This window comes from Vulpes lagopus, chromosome 7 (assembly GCF_018345385.1).
Source record: "Vulpes lagopus strain Blue_001 chromosome 7, ASM1834538v1, whole genome shotgun sequence".
NCBI lineage: Eukaryota > Metazoa > Chordata > Mammalia > Carnivora > Canidae > Vulpes > Vulpes lagopus.
The window spans coordinates 33,286,475-33,311,566 of record NC_054830.1 but is presented as its reverse complement, the minus strand read 5'-3'; the positions used below and the strand labels follow the sequence as shown (position 1 = coordinate 33,311,566).

Below are 25,092 nucleotides of genomic sequence, written 5' to 3'. Positions count from 1 at the left end.
GGCGCTCGGGCCGGGGGTGGCCGCGCCGTCCAGCTGCGGGGCGCTACGAGCCGCGACGAGGATGCCCTCGGGCGCGCGGCCCGGGCTGCGGCTCTGAGCGCCTTCCGTGCGGGCGGGGAGCGCCGGCCGAGCCGCTGCCCCGCTGCGGGAGCCCGGGCTTGCAGGAGCGCCGCCGGGGCGGCCCGGATGGGCGCGGGGCTCGCGGCCCCCGCGGGCGGCTGCGGAGCGGCCCGGGCGGCGCGGGCGGACTAGCGCGGCCGGCCATGCCCCGGCGCGGAGCCTAGCGCGCAGCGGAGCCCGCCGCCCGCCCATCGCCCGCCGTCGCCGGGAGCCTCGCAGCCTCGCAGCCTCGCAGCCTCCGCGCCCGGACCTCGCCGCGCGCTGCAGACAAGATGGCGCGGCCGGTCCGGGGAGCGCTCGGGGCCCCGCGCCGCTCGCCGCGTCCTGTCCTGCTGCTGCTGCTGCTGCTGCCGCTGCTGCTGCTCCGGCCGCGGTCGGCGGCGGCCGAGCCGCGAGCGCCCTGCGCGGCCGCCTGCACTTGCGCGGGGGACTCGCTGGACTGCGGCGGGCGCGGCTTCGCGGCGCTGCCCGGGGACCTGCCCGCCTGGACGCGGAGCCTGTGAGTGCCGGGCGCTGCCCCTCGGGGACGGGGCGCACGTGCGGGCGAGGGTGCAGGGCGGGGGCTCCGGGAGGTGGGAGGTACCGGGCGGGTGTGCAGGTGAGGGCGTGCGCGCGTGTGCGCGTGTGCGCGTGTGTGTGGCTGCAGAGTGGGAAACATCTGCCAGCGAGGGCGTCGGGAAGCCCGTCTGCGGTCTGCGGGTCTCTACTTCTTTTTTTTTTTTTTTCCTTGCCCCCCCCTCCTGTAACCCAACTCTGGTGTCTGAGCTCCTCCGCCTTCCAGTGCGCAGTGAAGGAAGGTGACTCTTGGCTCCAGTCTTGCATTTACATTATTGATTAGTGGGAGTGCGTGTGCGTGGCTGCCTCCTAGTCCCACAGGACCGTGGTGGCCTGACTTGGCTCCCGGGGCCGGGCACAAGCCTGCCTACACCCAAGCTTGGGGGCTTTCAAAGTTCCTGGATATGAGACTGCTGTGTGTGTGTGTGTGTGTGAGTGGGGTGTCTTGATCCCTTTCCACCTGATGGGCATTAGGGAACTGTGTTCCAGACCCTTCCTGTCTATTCCTTAGGGGCCCTGTTGGGCTTCATGATGCAGTGGGGTGGAGCCCCACACTTCATTTCTCCCCCGTAAATGGTGCAAATTAGGAGTAGTGCTACTCCAGGAGAAGGTGCCAGAGTCCTGGTTGCTTTAAGCTGTTTCACCTGAAAGAGGCTCTTTTCTGGGCTGTCAGGATCTCGGCCTGTGACGACTTTAGTGGGACCCTCCTTACAGGAGATTTGGCAGGAAGAAACCGCTTTAGACGTCTGTAAACATAGTAGAATAGAATAGGCGCTTTTTCTATTCTAAGAAATCTGGTTCCAGAGCCAAAAAAAAAAAAAAAAAATCCTGTCCAGTTATGGGTAATCAGCATCTCTGCAGAACTAACAGTACCTTCTAGAAAAGGCCTCGCTTGAATCGTCTCCTTTTCAGTTGCATAATTGGACACCTTTCCTAGAACATATAGGGGCACGGGAGGAACCTCAGGCATGACATTCACCGTTTAAAGAAGAGAAAACTGGTGACACAAGTTTTAAACGACACCTGTGGCTTGGTCTAAGAAATTGTGGTCTGGGTATCTGGAACCAGGCACGTGGATCTGTAACTTATCACGCAGCCTGATGATCAAGTACTGTGGAGTTTTGAAACTGCATTTTTGTTGGGGTTAGGTTTTTCTCTGCAATTTTCTGCTGCTTCTGTGGAATTCACTGCTTGAAAACCAGTGGTCTTGGGGGGGGGGGCGGCTAGGGGGGTTAATACAGGAGGTGGCGGTTAAGTAGTGGGAGACAGAGCCCAGCATTGCCAGATAGAATCCTGTTTACTTGGGGCAGTCTGGGGAATGGTGGTTTTCCCTTTACATATTACTAAGATAGTTTTTAAACTAAAATCATGTGGGCAGAATCAGAATAACTTCTGAAGTGTTCACCTGTTGGAAGAATGACTACCAGTGCCATGTGTCAGTGGCATTGTGGGGAAGGCACTTAGTACAGAAGTGGTGACTGCGCAGAGAGGACAGGGTGTCCTCTTATTTGCACTTGCCGGTGGTCACAAGATCCACTTTGCCTTGTCCTTTAATTTTTGGAGCAAAACTAGCCACTTTCGGGGCTTCCTGTTGCTTAGGAGTGACATTTCATGTGACATAAGTACCTTTTAAATTGCAGTCTTTTCTCTTTTACTCACACATTTGATGACCAATAAATTCCAAACTGCCTGCTTTGAGCCTCACTAGATTTGATCATACTGATTATGGTGTTAACCGATTAGATTTTGAGATATGAATGGTGATTTCTGATTAGTATGTGGCAATACCACGTTACAAAATGGGTATCTTTTGAAAAATATGTGTGAAGTCATTTTTTTCTGATTAAAGAAAAATGAAGTGTGTGTGTTTTCTAGACCAGATTTCTTCATTTAAGTCATTAGTCTTACTCTGAGTTTTCCATCGGGATATCTATATGGTTTAAATTCCTGGCTATGATTCAGCAAGACTTTAGGGGAGAAAGTCTCTATATAATAAAATAAAATATCTTGTAGTTTCACCAAGTTTACACCCTCCCAGTCCATTGTGTCTAGAAAATGCTTTGAGCTCATTTATAACCCCATGAACTAGATTTACTGCAGCTAGTTCAAACAATTTCAGGCTGTGGGTTGGAGGTAGAAGGGGACCTGTGGCTTTATGGAACTTTTTTTTTTTTTTTTAACTTTTGTAAACAGAGCATCTAATTTTGGAGGTGCTCCTAGGCCTAGTGTACAGAAAGTAAAACTTTTTAATAGTAAATGTAAATGCAGTTTGAATAGGAAAAAAATGGAATGGCAGTGGTAGAAGGGAAAATGCGTTCATTCCTGGAGCCTGAGGATAACGTCTTCACAATAACTTATGGTTGTAGTAGTTGAGCCATAACTGAGTCTGCCATCCCATTACGTAGGTGAGATTGGCATAGTCCAACCAGCACATTCATAAATAGCACCAAGCATTGCCAAGCCTTATTCCAACTTCCCAGAACCTTAGAAGAAGTTGAACTTCTTAGAACTTAGATGTTTGCTTTCTTTGAAATTATTTTTGAGAGCAGGGCTTCAGAAGCTGTTTGAGCAGTATTAAATACAATTTACCTTAGACTCTTGCCTGTGGCATAAAGTTGAGCACAGTATGTGGCTAGTGTAACTGTTCTGGGACTGAATGGTGGCTTATGGGATTGTGATTGGAAAGAGGGCAGGCCCTGGAGGAGCAAATCCAGATTCTCAGTCATTCTTACTGGGGAGGGAAGGTGACACAGCATTTGAAAGCCAGGATTTTGACTCAAGGACTCCTCGTGCAGTTATCCAGAGCCACATTCAGATGAGTGTATTGATTTGGGTCTCTTTGTATTATGTCTCCTTAGGTATTTGCGGTATCAAACCTGGGGGCTTAAGTCTGACCTTGTCACTTCTGGCACAAAAAGTGGTGCTCAAGATTGCATTAGAAAATAAACACCAGCCAGAGGTTGCCATTGTAGTTGTGTAGCAAAGAGGGCCTTTGTCTTTCAAATTTTACAGCTGTGCTAGAAGGGCCAGGTGTGCAGGGTGTTGTGAATTAAGGATTTGGAATGTACTTCCCATCCTGTTTATGCAAATTAGACTTAAAGTGATGATGACCAGATTGTTCCAGAACCTCAGGTGAGATTTGTGTGTGTGTAAGAAGTTGATGATTGTAAGGATTGTCCCCAGGTCTTCCCTTCGGCCCATTTTTCTCTTTGTGTCCCTATATAACTTACAAAGAACTCATCAGACCTTAAATATCATCCGATTTCTGAGGATGGACAAAGGGTTGTTGGGAATATGGGTTAATGGCCAAAAATCTGAAAGATACAAGTGCTTTCAGAGTTTTGGGGACATTTAGCTTGGGCTCAGAGTCCTTTCCTTTACAACAAGTGTCAGAAGCCTGGTCTCCCTTCCCCTCCAAGATGCAGTGTTTGTCTACTACTAGTTCTCTGACACCTGTTTTGAGTAAGGGAAGTCTGGCAAATAAAATTAGTTGCCTTGAGAGAAAGGCACACTATTTCAGTCCCTCTGATATGAAATGATAGCCATCAAAATCCAAATTTGTGAATACTGTGAAATTAGGAAGTGTATGGAGACTCCCGGGTTCTCAAATAAGTGAACTGTGTTGGCACACAGTGCCCCTCTTGCCTTCAGGATGTCAGAACTGTTCATGCCCCCTTTCCCAGGGACCGTTTTCAAAAGAAAATATCTCTTTCAGTAATTACATTTGGTCACTAGATTTCACAAACTTTGGACTCTGGAATGTATTGTCAGGAATAATTCATCATCTCCAAAAAACTGAAGATGTTTCAATGTAATAAGAGCTCTTTCCTACTAGATGTCCTGATGTCCCGGCAATCTAGCTCTGCTCCTTTGGCTAGAGATTTCTCTCCCTGCAGAGCTCATTTCTTTGCCTGTGTTCCCCACGCAGCCTGCCCTGAGCGCGTTGGGATGGCCTCTGGCTGACCTTTCTCTCCCTCAGAGACCATGCTCACAATGAAAGGGCCTCTCCCCCATTCTGCAGAAGTGTCTCCTTGGTGCAAAGGCTGTTCAGCATCCTCCCTTTCAGGGTGGACAGGAATGCAAGAGAGCCACTGGGGTTTTGTGTCACTTAACAATGCACCTGGCCCAGTTCTGTGCACCTGCTGAAGCCCTGAAGGCCTGTTAGTCAGGGAAGGGGAGGTTATTTAACATAGCCTGTGGTTATTTTAAAAGTGACATCCACAGGAGAGAGAAGTCTGGAAAAGGGATTCATTGAATTTAAAGTGGATTCTTCTGACTTACTCCATAGGTTGAAGGACTTTAGGTTTTCCTAAGCAAGCCTAATTTTCAACTCCTTTTGAAAGAGCTTGGGGACATTTACTCGTTGGGGACCTTCCCCCTCCTCAGAAACTGCAATTTGAAACCCTGGGGGTCTTTTAAAAGCCAACAGGACTCTGGGCTGTGTTAATATTCAGAGCTGTTTACAATGGATGCAGTTTCAAAGGCTGAAGGCATTGTCTTGAGACAGGAGGGAGGAGGGGTAGAAGCAAAATTCCCAGGCAGAGGAGGGGAAATATCTAAAACTCCCCAATGTTCCTTGGCCTGTGGGAAATTCAGGGACTGTTAGTGGTGTTTTTCTATGACTTATGCATGACCTTGGGCCTATGCGGTCCCTTCCATCTGCCTCATGGATTCAGTTCATGTTGTGCGTCAGTAATGTGATTGTCCTCTGCTTATGTGTCCAGTCCAAGTTTGAGAATCAGTTAAGAAGCTCAGATCTGTTCGTGTCTTCCCATGCAAAGAAGTAGGACTTTAAAGACCAAAGGTTAAAATTTTCACAGTAGTTTACCCACTTGAAACCTTCACTTATTTTTTTATATAACTAATAGACTAATAACTAATAATTAGGCTAATAACTAATATAATAGTAGAGTTTAATAGTACAGACTCACCAGTTAATTGGCCAATTCCATGATTGTGGCTAAGAAAGTTTTGACTGAAAATCTTTTTAAAAAATTTTTATTTTTAAAAGATTTTATTTATTTCTTCATGATAGACAGGCGGGGGCGGGGGGTAGACAGAGGGAGAAGCAGGGTCCATGCAGGGAGCCCGATGTGGGACTCGATCCCGGGACCGCGGGGTCATGTCCTGAGCGGGAAGGCAGATAGATGCTCAACCTCTGAGCCACCCAGGGATCCCAAGAAGTTGCCAGTTTTTATGCTGGTTTTTGTTTCTCGTTTTTTTTTTTTTTTTTTTAATTTTAATTTTTTTTATTTTTTGGAGGGAGTATGCTTCTGGATTTTTCTTATCCAAGGACTTTTTTGCTTTATATGTTCCTATGTTATTACATTTTTTTTTTAATAATCTAATACTTTCTATGTGGTTTTTATCCAAGTATGTTCTGCATACTCTTCTGAAACACAAGCTGTAAGCCCAGCTGCTTACAGAAGTCACTTGGTTTCTTAAAAAACTGTTCCTTCATTTCACTGGGTTTCAAGCTTTTTGTGTTTTGCCTTCAGTTGTTGTCTTTGTCCTCAAAATGAACATTCCCTGTGTTGGATATTGGGTTGGGTTGTTGGTGGGGAGGAGACTGGGTGAGGGTGAAGCTTTCTTCACTTCCACTCTGTTTCATATGTGGATACCCTCATCCCTGGTGATCACACCCGGCACACACCCTTCACTAGGGAACAGTGATGAAGAGATTGCAAATTACTTCCAGAGAGGCCATCCCTGGCCCCACCACCCCACAGCTCCTGTGTGATTTGGGGCAAACGTCCTTCCTTTATCTCTAATAAAGGGGATTGTATTAGTCCATGTGGCAGCTGCTGTGAAGACAGATACACATGTGTTTAGTCCACTTCCTCAATATAAGTCTGTCAGTTCACTGCTGATTCTGGAGCCCAGTTCCGAGTTGAAAGCCTCACTCAAGGTTTACATCTTCTCGCGGCCAGTCCTTCCACGTCAGATTTCTCGGTGACAGATGCTTCCTAGGAAAAGCTGACTTGTCCAAAATGAGGACCTGTTTTGGAGTTGGCAGGTGGCAGGGCTCACATCCCACACAGCCTTCTCTCATGAAGTTTTTGGTGATATGTATAAAGTGAAACAAGTAAAATTTCATATGCCCTTGGGAATCTCAGGCCAACCTGGAGGGCTGGCGGGAAGCTGTGAACAGTTGCAGCAAATTATACAAATTATACAATTAGCAAAAATTATTGAGGTGGTTTATAAATGTATTCCAGTTGTGCAAATACTTCTGTCCCTTTAGCATTATCCTTTGGGAGGTGGCTATGGGAAGGAGGCAGAGAAGTGAGAGGCCCTTAAACTAATAGTTTTATCCTATTATTTCCCTGGTTTCACTGAAACTGAACCCTACTGAGACGCAGGTCGTGCCTCTTGGTCGAATGCTTGGAAGCCTGCAGGTGCTCCCTTCCAGGCAGGGGTTAGGTTTCAGACTCTGGGGCCAGCTGAATGCTGCGCTGTACCCATTTCTCTTTGGAAATATTTGAGGGTGGAGGAGGGGTGAGGGGTGTTGATTGTTGAGTTGTACACAGAGAGCTGAAGAGCTCTGACATTTTTCATTTGTTTTGGTTTGTTTGCAGCTATATTGTATGGGACACGGGTGGTGAGCACAGGGTCATTTCTGGAATCTGGCAAGGATGCCACCTGAAAAGCCATTTGCTGTTACTCCTTCTGCACCTGTACCTGCGTCCTTTCCCCAGTGAATGACCGTGATTCACAGCCTTGCCCACGTGAACGGCTACGATTGTTGGCGTCTTTATTACTATTTAATCTGGCATAACCAGTAAAGCCCATTGTGTGAACAACCAATCCGTTCATCTCTGCAAGTCCTAATACATCTTGGTTTCCTTATGAACCAGGATGCAGGTTCCAATCACTGCTTGTTCAGTTTGTTTTGGCAAAAGGTAGCATTCAGGGAGTTTAAAGAAAGCATGGCCTGTCTCTCTTTAAGCACTTCGCATTGATTATTCTTTAAACTTCTGTGGTGGACAGGTCTCTAATCTTCTAAATCTGCAGGGTTTTGTTTTGTTTTGTTTTTTCCTCAAGGTCTCATTATTAGGAATTCAGTGAATGAAATGAATGAGGGTCTGTCCAGCAAGCAGAATTACCTAGTTGTTAAGAAACAAGATGAAAATAATGGAGGATTTTTTTAAGCTGATAAAAAAAAATCCACAGCATCATCATCTTCTGAGGCTCCTTTATGCAACATTTAGCAAGTGACCCCCCACCCCCACTTCCTATCCTTTGTTCCTTCCACCAATTTATAATCTGTCATTCAAATAATTTGTCACTTAGAGCATATGTGCACTGATAAATTCTCTCTCTTGATGCATTCTTGATGATAGCCTGTTAGAGACTCTGAGAAGTATCTAACTTTTGAACTGGAGGACAGATAATCCTGCTTTCTACCAAACCTTATAGTTGCAGAGCTCTTTGCTTTCTTGAAAGCATTTGTGTATCAGACATTAGCACTTTGGGCTGGTTGGAGAGAACTTGACCAGGCAACGTCTGCTGGTCTTGAGTCTCTTTTCTTACCTTTTTTATTAAGGAGCTACCAGACATCTCTGGAAGTGGATAGGGAGAGGTAGTGAACTCTCTGTACCATCCACCAGCTTCAACAATGATCACCCCATGGCTCCTCCCGTTTGATCTGTGCCCCAACACACTTTTCACCTTTCATGTTTTTTGGAAGCAAATCCAAACGTACCATTTCATGTGTAAATGTATCAGATATTATTATTATGAACAGCTTTATCAAGATAGAATTCACATACCATACAGTTCACTATAGGGTGATTTTAAGAAATGTAAATTTGAACAACTTTTGGGGAAAAAAAAACCCACATCATTTAAGTTTGTTTTTCCAAAAGGAATTTTGGTTAAGCTGTCTTTACAGAATGTTTATTGAGCATGTACTGTGTGCACTCTGGCTTTGTGTGTTCTAAGAATAGGATTCCCCCCCCCCCTCCTTCTTCTGGGAGGTGCTTAGAAAGTTCTTTGGTCCTATAGGCCTTTGCCAGGAGTATGCAATTTTGAATTATCCTCTCTCCCCACATAGCTCTTCATTGAGATGTTTCTACAATGCTATTAATTGCTGATTAGAAGCCACTTGTGAACAAACATAACTTCGAATGGGTCATTTAAAAAGTGATATTTCAGATCTTGTTGGTTAATAGAGGGGTAATTAGCCGTTGGGTGTAGTTAGGTCTCCAGTCTGAACCAAGTTAACTGTTGTTTACTTTGCAAGGCCTGACCCTCCAGCTGTGGCTACTTGAAGCTGCTTTAAATAGAGTGAGAGGCACCCTGGAAGAAAATCCTCCAAAAGCAAAGAACTAGGTTCCTGGAACCCTCTGTGCTTGATTTAAACTTCACAGTCTTGAAAATGCTTTTCTTCAAGTAGCTGCAGAATGGTTTTGTTTTGTTTTGTTTTGTAGAAGTTTAGTTTCTCCACAGCCTGCACTGCTGTTGTTATTTAGGAGAGACCCTTTGAGAGTTTATGCTGACTGCTGCTTCGTTAGGAATCTGAATGGGAGTTCCTTGTCTCCAAGTTCCGTTTGTGATTGTGTGCTCATCCTGGTTTATGGAATGATTTCCATATCCTATTTGTGAAAATTGAATTCCATATTGATTATGGGGCGTTCAGGGGTTTTAAAAGCTGTGCAGTGTGGTCATGTCAAACTCAGAAGAGACATAGTAAGCTTAATTAAACTTATGTGATATTTGTTTAGATACCATCTTACAGTGAATTCTACCTTTGAAAAAAGTGGAAGTACATGCCAGAGGGCTTATAAAAATTTTTTTGGGGGGAGGGTTTGAAATTAAGAAATTTTGACTGTGAATTTAATATCTGTTTTGCAATCTGGGAGAACTACATTCCTTCATCTGATTTCAGCGGCGTGATACGGTGGTCTATCACCATGCAACTTGCCTTCGTTGTAGTTTGTGTTTTACCTTTAATTATTTTTCGTTGTTAGTGATTTCCTCTCTCCACCTGGGCTGGTGTGAGTTTCTGGCATACAGGCTCACAGTGCTTGCAAAACTTATAAACAGCCAGAAGAGCTCATTGCTTCCAGGAAGTTGGTTGTTGATGCAGTGAAGTGATGGATGCATGCAGAAGCTGCAGTCTGGAGGGGCTGGGGTTTCCTTCTGTCTTTGGAGGAGAGGAGATCCAGAAAGCAAACTGAAATGTTGTGTAGCTGTTAAAGCCTGCCTCGTCCCAAATTCCTCAATGTTTGCTCAGATTTGGTGTCTGTGTAGGACTCTTGGCCACGGGTGATTTGACCTCATCAAGGACCGTGCTTTGCCCAAGTGAAAAATCAAGAACTCTTCTAATGGAGATTTTTGGGTTCTTTCACAAGTTCATTTGAAACAGTACTTAGAAATGATTAAATTATATTGAATTCCAGATGCTCCTAAAATAAAGACTGGCTGACCTCAAATATTATTTGTTGTGGGGGGAAGTCTAGGGAAATTTATTATATCTGAAATCTTGGAATTCAGTACATCTTTCTGGGCGGAAAGGTGACATTTTCATGAAGCTTCATAAAGGGGTTCGTGACCAAAGAGGGATTAAAAACTATTGAACTAAAAGGAAAAATTAATTTTAAGGCTGTGAAGGCAGAAATGTGGTAGGATGAAAAAATAGCCTGTAGCTGGGTATCAGGAGACCTTGGGGTTTTGTCCCAGCTCAGCCCCTGATCGGTAGTGTAACCTTGGGCTAATGAATTAATTTCCTTTCTGGAAAGGGATGTATGACTTCTAAGACTCCTTATTTTCAGGTTTATGATTCTATCCTAATTGAAGCAAAGAGGAAATAAGCTTACTACTCATTGGATGGTACAAATTAGAAAATTGAACTGTGTGTCTAGCATACTTCCTTAAAAGTGATCTTTGTATGTCTGGCAGTTCTGAGCAGAATCCTCAAATGGGTAACTGGGCAGCAAAGGAAAATGAGGTGTGCGTGAGGACTTCTGAATGAATAGGCCTTTGGGTGTTATTGAAGCAGAGCAAATATTCCATGGTATTTCTTTCTTTGGCCATTGCCTCTTTCTTTCCCTTTGGAAAACTCAAAACTTTGGAAGCTAATGAAGACCTACTTTGGACTTTTGATTTAGCTTTTTAAGATTTAGGTTAAAAAAAAAAAAAAAGTAAATTAATGGCATGTTTTCCAAAGTTGCTTATCTCTGCTTACCTTGGGGCAGCATCTCTTTCAAGCAAGCCTTCAGTGCATACTTGGGATAAGGGAAGTTAGTTGTAAGCGATGCTGATAAACTGCCCTGAATTTCTAGATGGGCCATCTTGGATGGATTTCCATAGTCCTCTCCAGAGGAAGGGCAGTTATACACCACCTGGTCTGTCCTTTCTGAGCTGGTTCTCCATGGTATGAACATAGTGGATATCAGAGTAGCTTTTAACCGTTTTACCAGGAGATGTCTTGTGTGTATCTTTTAAGGCAGAAGCTCAACAGCCTAATATATGTAGTCCAGTGGTGTGGTTTCTCCAATTTTCAAAGTCTGTCGCTCACTCTTTTTGGGCAGGTTAATTCCAGAGCTACCCATTCTGCCTGTGTTTTCATTGGTTTGCTCTTAGGTAGGCGCTGTTCTTGAAAATTGGGATCCTTTCATCACCTGACTCCTTAAAAGACTTTATCATACAGAATCTAGATGTTTTTATTTTGTGATCTGAATACCTCCCTCACTGCCACCTGGAGTCCGTTAGTGATGTCAGTGACAATTCTTGGGTTTTTCTCTTTTTTTCTTTAGAACAAATTCTTGGAATTTGGAAGCTTGTTTGGGGATACAGCTAAAATGCAGTAAAGTTGGAGGTACAATTAGTGGTTTGGAACTTGTTGACAGGAAGTTTAACAGGAATTAGGGGCTACTTTCAGGCTAAAGGAAATAATCCAAAGAACTAGAATTTTTTTTTTTTAGGCAGTCCCCTTTTAAGACCTGAAGATGGCCTTTATTCATGGGCTCTCTGATCAAAATAGACCGAATAATCTTCCCATCATTATGTGAGTCCTTTTGTCAGTGTCAGACATAATCTCTGTTTTTCACTTGACCTTGTTCACTCATTATTTATATCTAGTCCTCTCTCAGTGGCTTCTCCATCTCTCCAGTTAGGTAAGTTTTCACACATCTCTGTCTTCCTCCTCTTTGATTTTTAAGTAGGAGGGATTGTTCAGGTTCACTTACCTAAGAATTATTTGTTTATTGCCCTATGACTTTCCTTCTTGGGGCTAGGTGCATCTTTTCTGGGCAGAAGGGAGCTCATGTTTCCATTATTTTTCAAAGGGCATCTGAGGTTTAGCCCCAAAGTATGATTACTCTTGATTAACCTGTATGGAGGACCTAACAGAGGTGCTTTTGGAACTTAGATGTAAGGAGTTAGAGGACCTGTTTCTTTGTGCTGAGGACCTGTTCTTCCATCCAGTGTTAGCTGATGAGTAAAGGGATAGATTCAGAGGTGAGTCCTCCTTGTATGGACCTTCAGTGAGAAGTCATAACTTGTGGTTTGTTTGATTTTATATGTCAGGGCGAACTTTTGAGAGAATATCTGACCTAAAACAAAAATTATGGATGGTCCTCCCTTCCTTTCTCCTTATTTTCTCCTTTCTGCTTGAGAACCACTTCAAAGAATCAGATGTGTTGGTGCCAGACGCCATGCAGTTATTGTTAAAAGAATTTGGAAATATAATTGAAAACAAACTTTGTTGAGCAGAGCAGATCCAGGCGAGTTCTTATTTTGAGGGAGAAGGGAATTCCAAGTTTTTCCTCTATTTGGAGCTGATGTCTCCGAACACTTGTTCTGTGAGATGAATCATCTGTGAATTCTACATCTGGGAGTTATATATTGGGAAATGGCATTCTTTTTAAATGCAGAAGAAACACAAAAGCTTAAAGTTACAGTGTAGTTGGAAAATTCTAGTCAGAGTTTCAAAAAAAATGAGCATTGAGGTGAAATTGGCAGAATCATTGGACATGAGATTGTGATACCTAAAATAGACATGCCCTTATATGGAAAGCAAGATGCCAGCCACACTTATTTATGGGGACCCCTCCCCTTTGTTTAGAGACACATGACCTTTTAAAAAAATTTTGTAAACATCAACGAATTAGAATCATTAGTTGAGGCGAATGTGACTTGGGTCTGAACTGACTTCAGCATTTGTCTTAAACACTTCAAATAAATCCAAGCCATGGTCACCAATGAAAAACCCAGAGCAGTGCAGCGTTTCAAGGTCTCCTGGGGAAGATAATGCTATGTCCTCATTCACCGTGTCCTCAAGCCCCCTTCATTCCACATGTGTGGTTGTGAGGAGCAGTGGTAATGGGGATAAAGCAGCCATGTTGTTGGGTGACACAATGGTCAGAGTGGTGGCTCTGGAGTCCAGGCTGCCTGGTGATCTTAGGCAACTGACTCAGGTTCCTCGTTCATTACCTGAGGATAATTATAATGCCCATCTCATTGAACTTGTTATGAGGACAAAACTGAAATAATTTGTAATTTTTAGAGGAGGACCTAACACATAGCAGAAGCTTGGGTAAGGTTAGCTACTATAGTTATAATTCTAGCAGTAATAGCAATTTACAGTTTTGCAGCTGGAATCCTGTCCTTTAATGTAATTATCATCTTAACTCTATGAAATGTAATACCTCTGCATCATACATGAGGCCGGGAATGGTTGGCTGACTTGCTCAGGGTCTAGCCGTTGCCAAAGTCAGAACTCAAACCTGACACTCCATGCTGGTACTTAGAATGACTATGGTAGAAACTAGTACTGTTTGCTTTCTTGTGTTTGTCTTGCTTCCCTTTCAAGTCTGCATGCTCCTGGAGTCCAGGGATCGGTCCTTCAACTCCTTGGGACCTGAAGCACCTAGCACAGTTGTAGCCGAGCAGCCTGTGCTCCATAAATGGTGTCTTGAATGGGATCTTGAAGAGCATGCTTCTCCATTGGTAGACTAATGTGTCAGAATCCATTTTTGGTGTGCCCCTTTGGTGAAGGGGGTGGTAGCAGGCGCATATGTCTCACCATCTGTTGTTTATTGTTTCTCTTAGGTTGTGGTTTGTGTTCCTGTTCCATGTTTCTTTGGTTTCTGGAGCAACTGCGAATATTATATGCTCAGGGATCAAAAAAGTAAACTATTTATAAACAGTAAAGTATCCTTGGGTTTGGAAAGTGTTTTTCTCAAATGCGTGTATATTTGGTGGCTTTATTATAATCTCACTGATGTATCATTAGACAATTTGTAGACTGAGGCACATTTAAAAGATGGGCGAGTTGTAGGCTGGCCTTGTGTAACCAGCTTACAAACGGCCTTGGTGATAAGGCCCTGGTGTTAACGCTGACCTGAGTGGTGTATTTTTAACTCAAGAACATATAAACAGTTTAGCCTGCCGATGGAGTTTATATTCCGCCTGAAATCCTTGGCATGCCTTGAATCCTGCAGCCTTGGGAGATATATGTGGTCCTGGGAGACCGTGGTGGCCACCAGTGACCCTCTGGGCCCTACTCTTCACCTTAAAAAAAAAAAAAAAGACCCCAGCAAAGATGATGAAAGGAAGAAAGGGAGAATTCCTCAGTAGTTTTGTAGGATACATTTTATATCCAGCTTTTTTCCTATACTATTTCATTGTGGTATGTGGATTTTCGGGGGCATGGGGAGAATTTTCTTCCGTTTTGCTTCCCCTGCCAGCCACGGGGTCTCCGCAGAGTCACAGATTGCAACACGTGACTCCCACTGCCTAAAGCTCTGGCTGTCCACCCACCTCTCCAGTGTTCATTGTTTATTCCTCCGTGGCTCCCTGGGTCCTGGCCGCCACGTGGAACTTTTTCCATGCCCTTATAATACCGCCTGTGTCGTGTCTCTCACATCCTCTTCCCTCTGCCTGGAGAAATGTTCTTCCCTCTTTGCGTTGCAAACTCCTCTTTGTCCCCCCTTAGCTGTCCCTTAGAAACTCTTCCTGACCTTCCCACTGAATTCTGCCTTGAGAACTGTGTAGTGGCTTTATACAGAATTGATGAGTTGACCGACAACTCTCCAACTCCTCCCCCCCCCCCCCCCCACCCATCTTCTGTAATCTTACCTGAAAGCAGGGACTGGTTTTGTGTCTGACCTACCATTGTATTTCTAGAAACTGGCCCACATTATATTTTGAGTACAGATATTGATGGAGATAGAGCCATTGGTCTTCATTCTACGTGGTCCTATAAAACCTATAGAGATACATCTCCCAAACACTTAGGATAATATAGACCTCCCAGAGGCTCATTTGTCTATACGTTTTCTAAGTATACCTTGTCTGCTTGATAGTATCCTCTATTCCCCACGAAATATTAATGTTGAGAGACTTAGAACAATGAAAAGGAAGAAGAAACAAAGAGTTGGAGTTAAAAGATAGGCAATTTCCGAGCCACATTAAGAGTTGTTTTTCATTCCTCTGTTGTGAGAAGGTGGCTGGCTTTTAAATCCCCTATCCAGGGGTTGTTATTGAAACTCCTGTTCGGTTTGAACACTGCAAGTGACCTGTCTCCCACACGGGGTCCCCAGGCATTATTTCCCTTCTGGATCTCCGGTGGCTGTCGTTGGCAGGTGGGCTGGACCCGGCTGCTCTGCTCCATGTTGTGTTTGGCGAGGGAGCCCACAGTGCATTTCCCAACTGTCGACATGGCCTCTCATCTGCTCTTTTGCTAGAGCTGATGTTTGGAGTCTGTTTTTTGAGAATTGACACTGCAGGGGAGGGTTGTTTCTTACCTAGACTGAGGCTGTCTAGACACCCTTCCCCTTGTGGTTATTCTGCTCAGTTTATGCTGAGCCCTGGCCAGGGCAGCTGGTCTGGGTTGCTTGGCTCTTCTTTACTTTCCAAAGACCTCTACTTTGACAAAAAGGATGGTCAGGCCAAGGTCGTTTTTCTCGCTCTTTGCTGGCAGAGGAAAAGGCTGCTCTCCTTGACCGGAGTGAGTTGTGAGAACACTGAGGGCAGGTTACCGTGCCCTCGTTGGTTCAGTCCAAACTAGCAACTTAGGTTTATAGAAGCTTCCATGGCCAGAGACTTTTGAGCAGATAGATTTCTAAATCTGGCCCCTTTCCGCATGGACCTCAGGTGTGGGCAGTCTCCTGGAGATGCTAACAAGTAGTGGGGAAAACTGTGTTCAGCTCAGTGAGCTCTGCCTCAAATGTTTATTTTAATGGTATCAAGATCTTCTTGTAGGAGGGTCCTTTAATACCCAGTAAGTTATGATAGTCAAGGAACATGACTTCATGTAAATGGGATTTCATACTATTGACCTATAATCTAGTTACCATGCCTTTATTTTAGTTACTTTTGATATTCTGGTGACACATGGTAGACATGTTTGTTGAATAAAGAGGAAACTACAAACGAAAAAAAAAAAATGATCTCATTATCCAGTGACCAACCAGATCACTCTGGAGTATGAATATGTCTGCGGTTGAATTATATTTTTTAATACAAAATTAAGGTTGCTATACACTTGTAATTCTATTTTTTTTAAAAAGACTCAATATCATAAATATTTTCTGTAATATTAAACATTTTTAAAAATGCCGTTTAATGCATAATTCAACTTTCTCTGATATTAGGCATTTAAGTTTTTTCCTAAACTAGGGTAAACATCCTTATACATATATGTTTATACGTTTCATATTTCCGTAGGCTGAGTTACTAAATTCAGATTGCCCTGGATATACAACTTCTTAAGATTTTTGGCACTGCTACTCCTACGAGGCCACCAATTTACATATGAAATTGTACCCATTTCCCCCACACCGTCATGAACATTTAGATGCTGCTTTATTTTTTCGGTAACTGTACACCAGTTTAATACCTGAAAATTGCACTGGATTATTTTAATGTGCATTTCTTTGGATGATGAGGCTGAAGATCTTTGCATATGTTGCTCACAGACATTTCCTTTTTAAATTTCCTTCTTTTTCTGACACAGAGTTAGCTGAATAAATGAACTTCATGGCCTCATCTGTGAACTCTGGGCTTTGAACCACACAGATCTATCCCTAATTCGAGAGACGATGTGTTTCTTAGAATCTGAAAAGCCAAACAGTGTATGTTCTCATTCATTTGGGGAATATGAATAATAGTGAAAGGGAATATAAAGGAAGGGAAAAGAAATGTTGGGAAATATCAGGAAGGGAGACAGAACATAAAGACTCCTAACTCGGGGAAACGAACAAGGGGTGGTGGAAGGGGAGGAGGGCGGGTGTTGGAGGGGAATGGGTGACGGGCACTGAGGTGGACACTTGACGGGATGAGCACTGGGTGTTTTTCTGTATGTTGGTAAATTGAACACCAATAAAAATTAATTAAAAAAAAAAAAAAAAAGAATCTGAAAAGCCTCTTTCCCCCAGGTGTCACTGCCGAGAACACCGTGCTCTGTGTGGGCTCGTCACAGATTCTGAATCTGACCTAGGAAATGTTTTTGTGTTCTTCTTAAACTGAAGTTGATTATGTGTTCTGGAGGGGAATGTTGCGGTGGCTTTGCAGATACCCAGAAGTAGCCCCAGCCCGCTTGAGCCCTGCAGAGCCAGCCTGCCTGTGCCCAAGCTGCCCTTGCCTGGGCCTGGCGTGCCTGGTACCTACAGCTGGTAGGAATCAGAGCAGATTAGCGTGGCGGAGAACCCTTCAGGAACAGCTTCCAGCAAATGGAAATTATTTTAAAACAAATTGATGTGGTTTTTCTGTCAAACCTACTTGGAGCATAAACAAGGTTGGACTGTACGCTGCTTCCCTTCTACAGACTAGGCCGTGTTTAGAATGCGGCTTTGAGCAAAGTAAACATGGTCTTGAAAGTGAGTTGTCATTGTGTGTGTCTGACTTGAAAAGTAAAAGTAGCGCACTAAACCCGCATCCTCAATGACTGTCTGGTGGCACGGAAGACTTCCCTTCTCTTTGGTTTGTCTTCTGGCCGCAGCTGTCACTGCTTCCTGGAAGGGTTTTAAAGGTAAGAAGTAATTTGCTGTTGAAAGGATTAAAAGGAAAGAAGTACCAGGTCAGTTTCTGCGGTGAGATAAGCATTTTAATCTTACCTCTTTGCCGTGGAGGAATATCAAAAACATCTTGTGAAATACTTAACTGTGTGTGTTTTTGAGCGGACATGAGGGCCCGTATCCTGTATCCCCCCCCCCCCCCCCCCCCGTTTGTGCATCTGAATTCTCTGCTAGTTGCAAGGTGGTTCCTCCACACTAGGACAGTGTCAGCTTTATTAAATTGGCCACAGGCTCCCTAGAAGGTGAAACAATGCTCTTAATGTTCTGATTATATATTAATGAACAACCAGGCCAAGGGGCACTTGCCAAAAAAGCTACAAAGTGAGAAAGCCACCAATATCAGAGTGAACTTTGCACTCTGAAAGTGTGAATGATGTTGGGTGAAAGAAGTTTATTGCACAAGGGGAACAACTGGAATCTCTTTGATGTCGGTTAGAATCCAGGCCCCATTAGACTTTCGGACTTCCCAGTTAACTACATCTTTGCTGGTCTAGGGGACATGCTATGGTCCAGGCACGACCTGGTAGCGGGGCAAAGGAGGTGGGGGCGCATTGGGCATTTATATCTGCTCTCAGTGATCTTCAACTAATTTTAATCTAAAATTGAAACGTATAGTCTCCAACCTTTCCACTGGAAAGACTTTTTCCAGAAATAGCATGCTGTGATTCTAAAAGCAGCCTGGGGTTAGATCTTAATCAATTAGATCTTCATCTTAATCTAACTAATTTATTTCTCCCCATTGTGGTGACATTTTGTTCTGCCTTCTGGCTTATTCTTAATTTTTGAATGGCTGGCAGTGGGGAACCCTGCTTTCCACGGCCTTATTAAATAATTACGCAAAAGAAGAAGAAGGAAAAAAAAAACCCTGCTCTTTCCAAATCCTGAGAATTTGTTTTCTGCAGGAGGCTAATACTCCAGCTGAGGTTTTCCACCTGTGATGGCTCCCTGAGCAGAGCTCTGGTAGTGAGTCATAGTCCTTTAGGAAGCAGCAAGGATTGACTGGGTGGGAGGGAATTTTGAAGGTGGTATCATGGCTTTACCATTCAAAATGTGGGTATTTTGTCTGCTGTCCCACTTCATTTATCTACTAGCACTTGGAAAATTATTTTTGCATTCTTGTGGTACAGAAGTAGCTAGTTGGCATTTTCCTTAGAATTTTGAGAGTCTGATAAGGCAGGCAGGTTTTTTTCTTTTTAAAAAATAGCTTTATTGAAATACAATTCAAATTCCGTGAAAATAATCCTTTTAAATGATTTGATACAGGGTGTTTTAAGTAGGCTCCACACCTAGCACAAGGGTTTGAACTCCTGATCCTGAGGTCAAGACATGAGCTGAGCTGTGATCCAGGGTTTTTAACATATTCACAGAGTTATACAACCGTCACTACTAATTCCAGAACATTTTCATCACCCCAGAATAAACCTTGTATCCACTAGCTGTCCCTCCCTATTCTTTCTTCCTCCCGCTGGCAATATCTACTTTTTATCTCTATGAATTTGCCTATTCTGGACATTTCATATTGATGGAATCATACAATACTAGCCTTTTGGGTCTGGCTTCTTTCCCTTACCATGATATTATCAGAGTTCTTTCATGTTAGAGCACGTATCAGCTATTTCTCCTTTTTATGGCTGCATGATATTCCATGGTGTGGATACACCACATTTTGTTTATTCACCAGTTAATGGGCTCTAGGTTGTTTCCACTTTTTGGCTCTTTTGCAAAATGCTGCTGTGGGCAAGTGTTTGTGTGAATGTGTATTTTCACTTGCCTTGGGGTATGTGTATCCCCTAAGGTGGAATTGCTGGGTCATAGGGTAAATGTGTTCAACTTTTTGAGGAACTGCTAGGCTTTTCCAGAGGTAGTATGCTCTTACCAATAGCTTATAAAGTTTCCTCTTTGCTCTCAGTCTCACCAGGAGTAGTTGTCTGTGTTTTTAATGATAGCCATTCTAGTGGGTGTGAAGTGCTATCTCCTGTGGTTTTGATTTGCATTTCCCTCATGACTGGTGATGCAGAGCATCCTTCCATGGGCTTATTGGCCATTTGTGTATCTTTTTTGGAGGACTGTCCAGATTCTTTGCCTACTTTTTAATGGGATCATTTTAAAAAGAGATTTACGATTTTGAATGGCTTGGGGTTTTCCCCAGGTAGACATGCTTTTCTCTGTCTTACTTTCCTTAGGAGAGAGAAAGTGCATTTTTAAGATTTTTTTCAAAGACTTAAGGTCTTCAGGTAGAAGTAAAATGGACAGTACTTACTGGTTTATCTGGTTTACTGCCCCCACCCCACCCCACCCTGCTGCCCAGTCTGGAATCCCAGGCAGGGGAGGAAATGCAAGAGAACAGAATGGTGGTTATTCTTGAAGTGAATCTAAGTTTGGGGGTCTTTGCGGGAGCTCATCACACACACAGGGTTCTCCACCAGGAGAATGGGAGGATTTGCCCACCTGTAACCTAAGGAAACTTGCTGTGCATGTACATTTATAGCCAAGTCTATTTTTTGTGCATTTCCTCTGCTCCAGGGCAAGCCTGCCTTTGCCGACAGAGCTTTGCAGCTATAAATTAGACAGAAATGCAGTATTGAGGCTGTCCAAAGGCAGTCAGGGTAATTGCTCTGGACGGGTTTACAATAGGGAGGTGTGAAGTGCTTGGTGGCAACCGGAAGCTGGGGGAGGGAAGACAAATTGAACTTGGCCGGCTTCGGTGTGGTGGGCTGACACAGCTAATTGAAAACGCTGGCCCTGGTGGCTTTTCATGGGAAAGGAAGCTGAGGCCTTACAAGGGTTTCCTTTACAACAAGAAACCAGAGGGAGAGGGGCTCATTGAGTTATGCAGGGTTTAGAACTGAGTCTCTGTAAGCATTTAGAGCCTTTGGCTTGGATGTAGAAGATCAGATTTTCTGTTTTGTTTTGTTTTGTTTTGTTTTGTTTTTAATTTCCTACTCTTTAGCCCCATTCTAGATGAGCCAAGTGGATAGAGGTGGGGATTCCAGGTGGTGGGAGGGACCTTAAAAGAAGGTCTATAGGTCCACCTTGGAAAAACATTGACAGCACTACCTTTGGCGATCCACTGACTTAGGTAGACTGGCCAGTGAGCCATCTCTAGACAAGTGAAATAGGGGTTACTTGGTGGCTCCCTGTTAGTCTTCTGGGTAGCCGGTAGGTGTTCTCTAACTTCTCCATTGACCTTGGAGTCTGAATTTGTGGCGCAAGACCTGGAAGTCTGCATTTTAAAGCTGAGGGTGGTGGTAGTGGGGGGGGGTGACGGGGCTTGGCCTTGAAGTCTTAAACGTGAGAGCTGCCAGTCTAGATAGTGGGCTTCTGTAGGCTCACTTACAGGTCCCTATGACTCCACATCTCCCCACCCCCCCTCCCCGCTCCCCGTGGTTGCTTGGTATTGGGGGTTTTCTGGAGCTTGGGCCCAGGCAGGACTGGGTGGTTCCTTGCCCAGCCAAGCCTTTTCCTCCCTCGAAGCCTTTGCCTGTGGTCTCGTCCTCCGTGACTCATCTTTATCTTCCGGTCTGAGGTTAAACATTTCCTCAGAGGGCTTTCCTAGAATGTCCAGGCAATGGTGGCTGCTATCTTATTCCAGGATAGCCTTCAGAGCACATCTCTGGTTACCTCCTCAGGGTCTGTCTTCTCCTCCTGATTGTAAACGCTCGGTGGGTAGAGGCCAGCTTATACCGCATGGTCCTAGAGCCCAGCGCCATTCCTGGCACACAGCAGGTGCTGAATGAGCATTTGTGTGTTTGTTAATTTCCAAACCAAATGTGAGTGACCACTGGCTTTTCTGCTGTGTGAATTATCCCAGGCACTGTTTCCCTATGTCCTTGAAGCATCTACCTACACACACTTGTAGAAATAACCCCAGGTTGGCTCTTCTGCACACATTTTCAGTGTGGTGTTATTGTTTCCCTCCCAGTGGTTCCCTTGATGCCTTTGAAGGATCAGCTGCACCTGCTAAAAGTAGCCATTTCCTAAAAACTAGAAAATGGACCCATCTCGCATTTGCTTTAAACTCCATGGTAGCAATTTCCAGAAAGCCCTTTCAAAGGCAGGATGTATAAGGTGTGGAGATGGTGGAGGTGATAGGATCTTCCTTGAGATGTGTGGTGGTTAATGTATAACCTCTTTAACAAGGCTCCTGGATATGCATGTGGCCTTGTGGCTATCATGGATTCATAAACCGTGCTGTGGTTCACATGCTTGTAGTAGGTCCATGGCTGTACACAGAACTCACACTTCCAAGCTTCAATTTCCTGTGTTTGAAAAACCACCACAACCAACAACTGGGAAGGCTTGGGTCTTGCAACAGGGTGGAGATACTCAAGAAGTGGTTGGCAAAGGCTTCCTTAGATTCCTTCTCCCTTCCTCATTCTCAACATACATTTGCATGATTTTAGAGAAGATGAAGCTAAGGGAAATCAAAAAAGAGAGGTGGATTGTGTCTCAACTCTACTGAAAAAAAAAGATCTCAGTATCCTATGGGAAAAAAAACCAATAGTATTAAATATCCTGTTATGGTATGCTTATATTATAATGTAACACTAATAGTATATTATTAATGTGTTAGTGTTACTGGAGTTTTCATAATTTATAAACAAAAGGCACCATTTTTTCCCATTTAAAAATTTATTACAGACTATAAGACTATTTCATTATTCCTGAATAAGTAAAATGTATTATTTTATGACTTCTCAAACTGTTAAATTATGTTTAAAACTGTATTTTCTAAAATCAGGAAAACTTGTGCCCAAATTTAAGTAAGTTTATTTGTAATACAAATTTCAGTTGGTACTTTCCATGCCTGTAAGAATAACCTGATAATTTCACACACAAAAGAGAAAAAAGAGGTGGGGAGCTAAGGTCTGAGGGCAGAGGGAATCAGGCCTTCCTTTTTGGGGAGTGTATCTTCCTTATGTAGAGAAGACAGTCTGGTCTGAGATCCAGGCACTGGTCCCCAGGACGAGTGCTATTCCAACTGTACCTACTGCTCCTTCAGTACATTAGTGTCTTTGAGGGTTGTTCATTAGGAGGGGCCAGATTAGAAATAAGCATGAATACAAGAAAGTAGCAAACTAGGATAATTTTGTCCCACATTTTTGCCTCAATGAGCATTGTCTAACTGTTCCATCTGAGGGGAAAATAAATACTGGAGTTTGGATACTGTGAAACTCAGAAGCTAAGCTACCCGGGTAGTGTATATCTGCCTTAACAAATAACATTTTGAAGTACTACCTGCCCCTAATGGCAACACAAGCCATCAGTTAAATAAACCAGCTGTTAAGTAAGAGCAAGAACACAAGTGTTTGCACAAACCACCTTTACATTTTCTGATCCTTGAATGTCAGTTGGTTTGTGAATTATTAACTTCAATGTGCGTGAGGAAATACTGGCTGCTTAAGTGTCATGTATATTTTTATGTAAGAAAAAAAAAAGAATTGACCACACCCTCGGCTGCTACCATTTTCGGCTCAGTGCTTCCCTGCTTTCACTCAACAGGCGTATTTAAAGCAGAGGAAGGAATGTTGGCCTCTCACAGACCATACGTGCACCATATATCATAGCTCATCACTTGCCATCATAATTTTGCTTAGGAAGGAGCTGAAGTGATTTACAACCTGTTGGCAGATAGCAGCCTGATGATCTTTATCAGGCTACGTGGCATGTCTAGAATCCTAGTGAAGGGCTTGGTAGGGATAGCTGTCTCGTTAGGAAGAATTGTGTGTATTGGGTCAGAAAAGAAGATTTAGTAAATCAGGTAGCTGGCTTCAGACGTCTGTCACTTCCCAGCAACTTTGCAAGAGGGCTTTGAGGCAAGCTCTACAATTTGTCCCTGGAGAGAGAACCATCTTTGTCTAGTGCCTCAGCTTCCTTGGTATGAAAACCCCAAGTTGGCCTCCTCCACGAGAGCTCAGCAGTGGGTCTCCTTGGAAGAACCTAGCACAGCCCATGGAGGGAGCTGCAGTTAGCATCTGTTGCTAACTGATTTGAGGACTTTGATGGGGAAAGAGTGGAGGATTCCATCTGTGAGCCTGGTTTCTACAATGCACAGCTATTTGTGGAGGTCTAAAGGTGATATGAATAGACTAGTTACCCCTCTGCCTTTTACCTTGGAAGGGGAATTGTGTATAAGCCTTTATTTGGAGGTGAAGGGAGGAAGACTTTGTAAAGGGTGAGGAGAAGGGGGCCCACCAGACAGGGCTATTGAATAAATAGCAGATGTCTTCCTTTGAGCATTGCATACCTTTGGGTATTGGTTGCTCGATTAATCCTGCAGTGTGAGTAAGTCACACTTAGAAATGCCTGGGCGTGGTTCTAGGGGTTCAGTTACTTTACTGCAGGGTCTAGGCTTTGCTCATTTGCAGTGCTAAAAACATGCGTGCCATGGGAAGGGAGAGAGCTGGTGCTTTGTTTCCCTTTTCCCTCTCTTTATTGTCCTCAGGTGCAATGACATTTGATATTGGAATACATTGAGCACCTTATTCTCAAACTGCCGGAATTGTTGCTGACATAGACCGCAGGCCCCACAGCCAGCCTCCCATATAGAAATGGAAGAAAAGAAATTCAAGCTGTAAATGCATCTCTGTTTGGGGGCTTTGTAGTGGTAAATTACATGAATGAGTAAGTTGAAAAAGTGCCTGGTTTATACCATCATGAATACCTAGGTCTTAGATAAATATTGACACCAGCAGTGTGGCAGGCCTACCATTGGTCTCACGGCCCTAAGGAATAAAAGATCTTTTCTGAGGTGCTTGTGACCTTATAAACCACCCTGACAGGTTTGTGCAGGTGCTTTCTGCAGTAGCTCTCTGGGTTTGAGAGTGGGTGGTTTTCTCTTTGTGCTTATGCAAGCTTAAACCTAACCAAAGCCAACCCCCCTTTGGTTTATTGATCACCACTGAGTGTGGGGCAGGTAAAGGAAGTTGTTGGCGCTTTTTTGCAGAGTCATGCTTGTGTGGCCATGCGAACTGGACCTGGGACCGAACTGGACCTGGGACCGGAGGGTCTTTTATTTGCTTTGATAGTATTTGAGAACTGAGTGTTGGAGAGTGAGAAGAGAAAGCCAGCCTGGAGAGGCTTAGCTGGAGGACAGGTTGGGTGTCATAGCTGAATGCCTTACAGAGCCAACTGTGCCACACCCCAAACCATCCTTTGTTTGATCTCCTATATCTTGTGGCACAGAATCAAATTGCCCTCTAACTAAAGAGGGCTTGGCGATGCCAGTTTCGTTAGTGTCAAGTATGCAAGAGCATCAGCCCCTTCCTATGAGATCCCCGCCCCCCTAAAAAAAAGAGGTAGTGAGATTATTAGAAGGAAGCCATGATAGGAGTTACTTGGCTAGGGCAAGCTCAACAGAGATTTTAACTCAAGTTTTATTACGTCACCTTTA

The 25,092-nt window shown here is 44.0% G+C and overlaps 1 protein-coding gene across 1 annotated transcript in view; it reads left to right on the top strand.

Annotated features, from left to right (window-relative positions):
- Positions 1-255: 255 nt before the first annotated feature.
- LRIG1 (leucine rich repeats and immunoglobulin like domains 1) overlaps positions 256-25,092 on the top strand; it is a 111,584-nt gene continuing 86,747 nt past the window's right edge. Inside the window, 1 exon segment of the mRNA XM_041761183.1 lies at positions 256-619. Coding sequence (XP_041617117.1) covers positions 393-619 — 227 coding nt within the window. The 5' untranslated portion in view covers positions 256-392.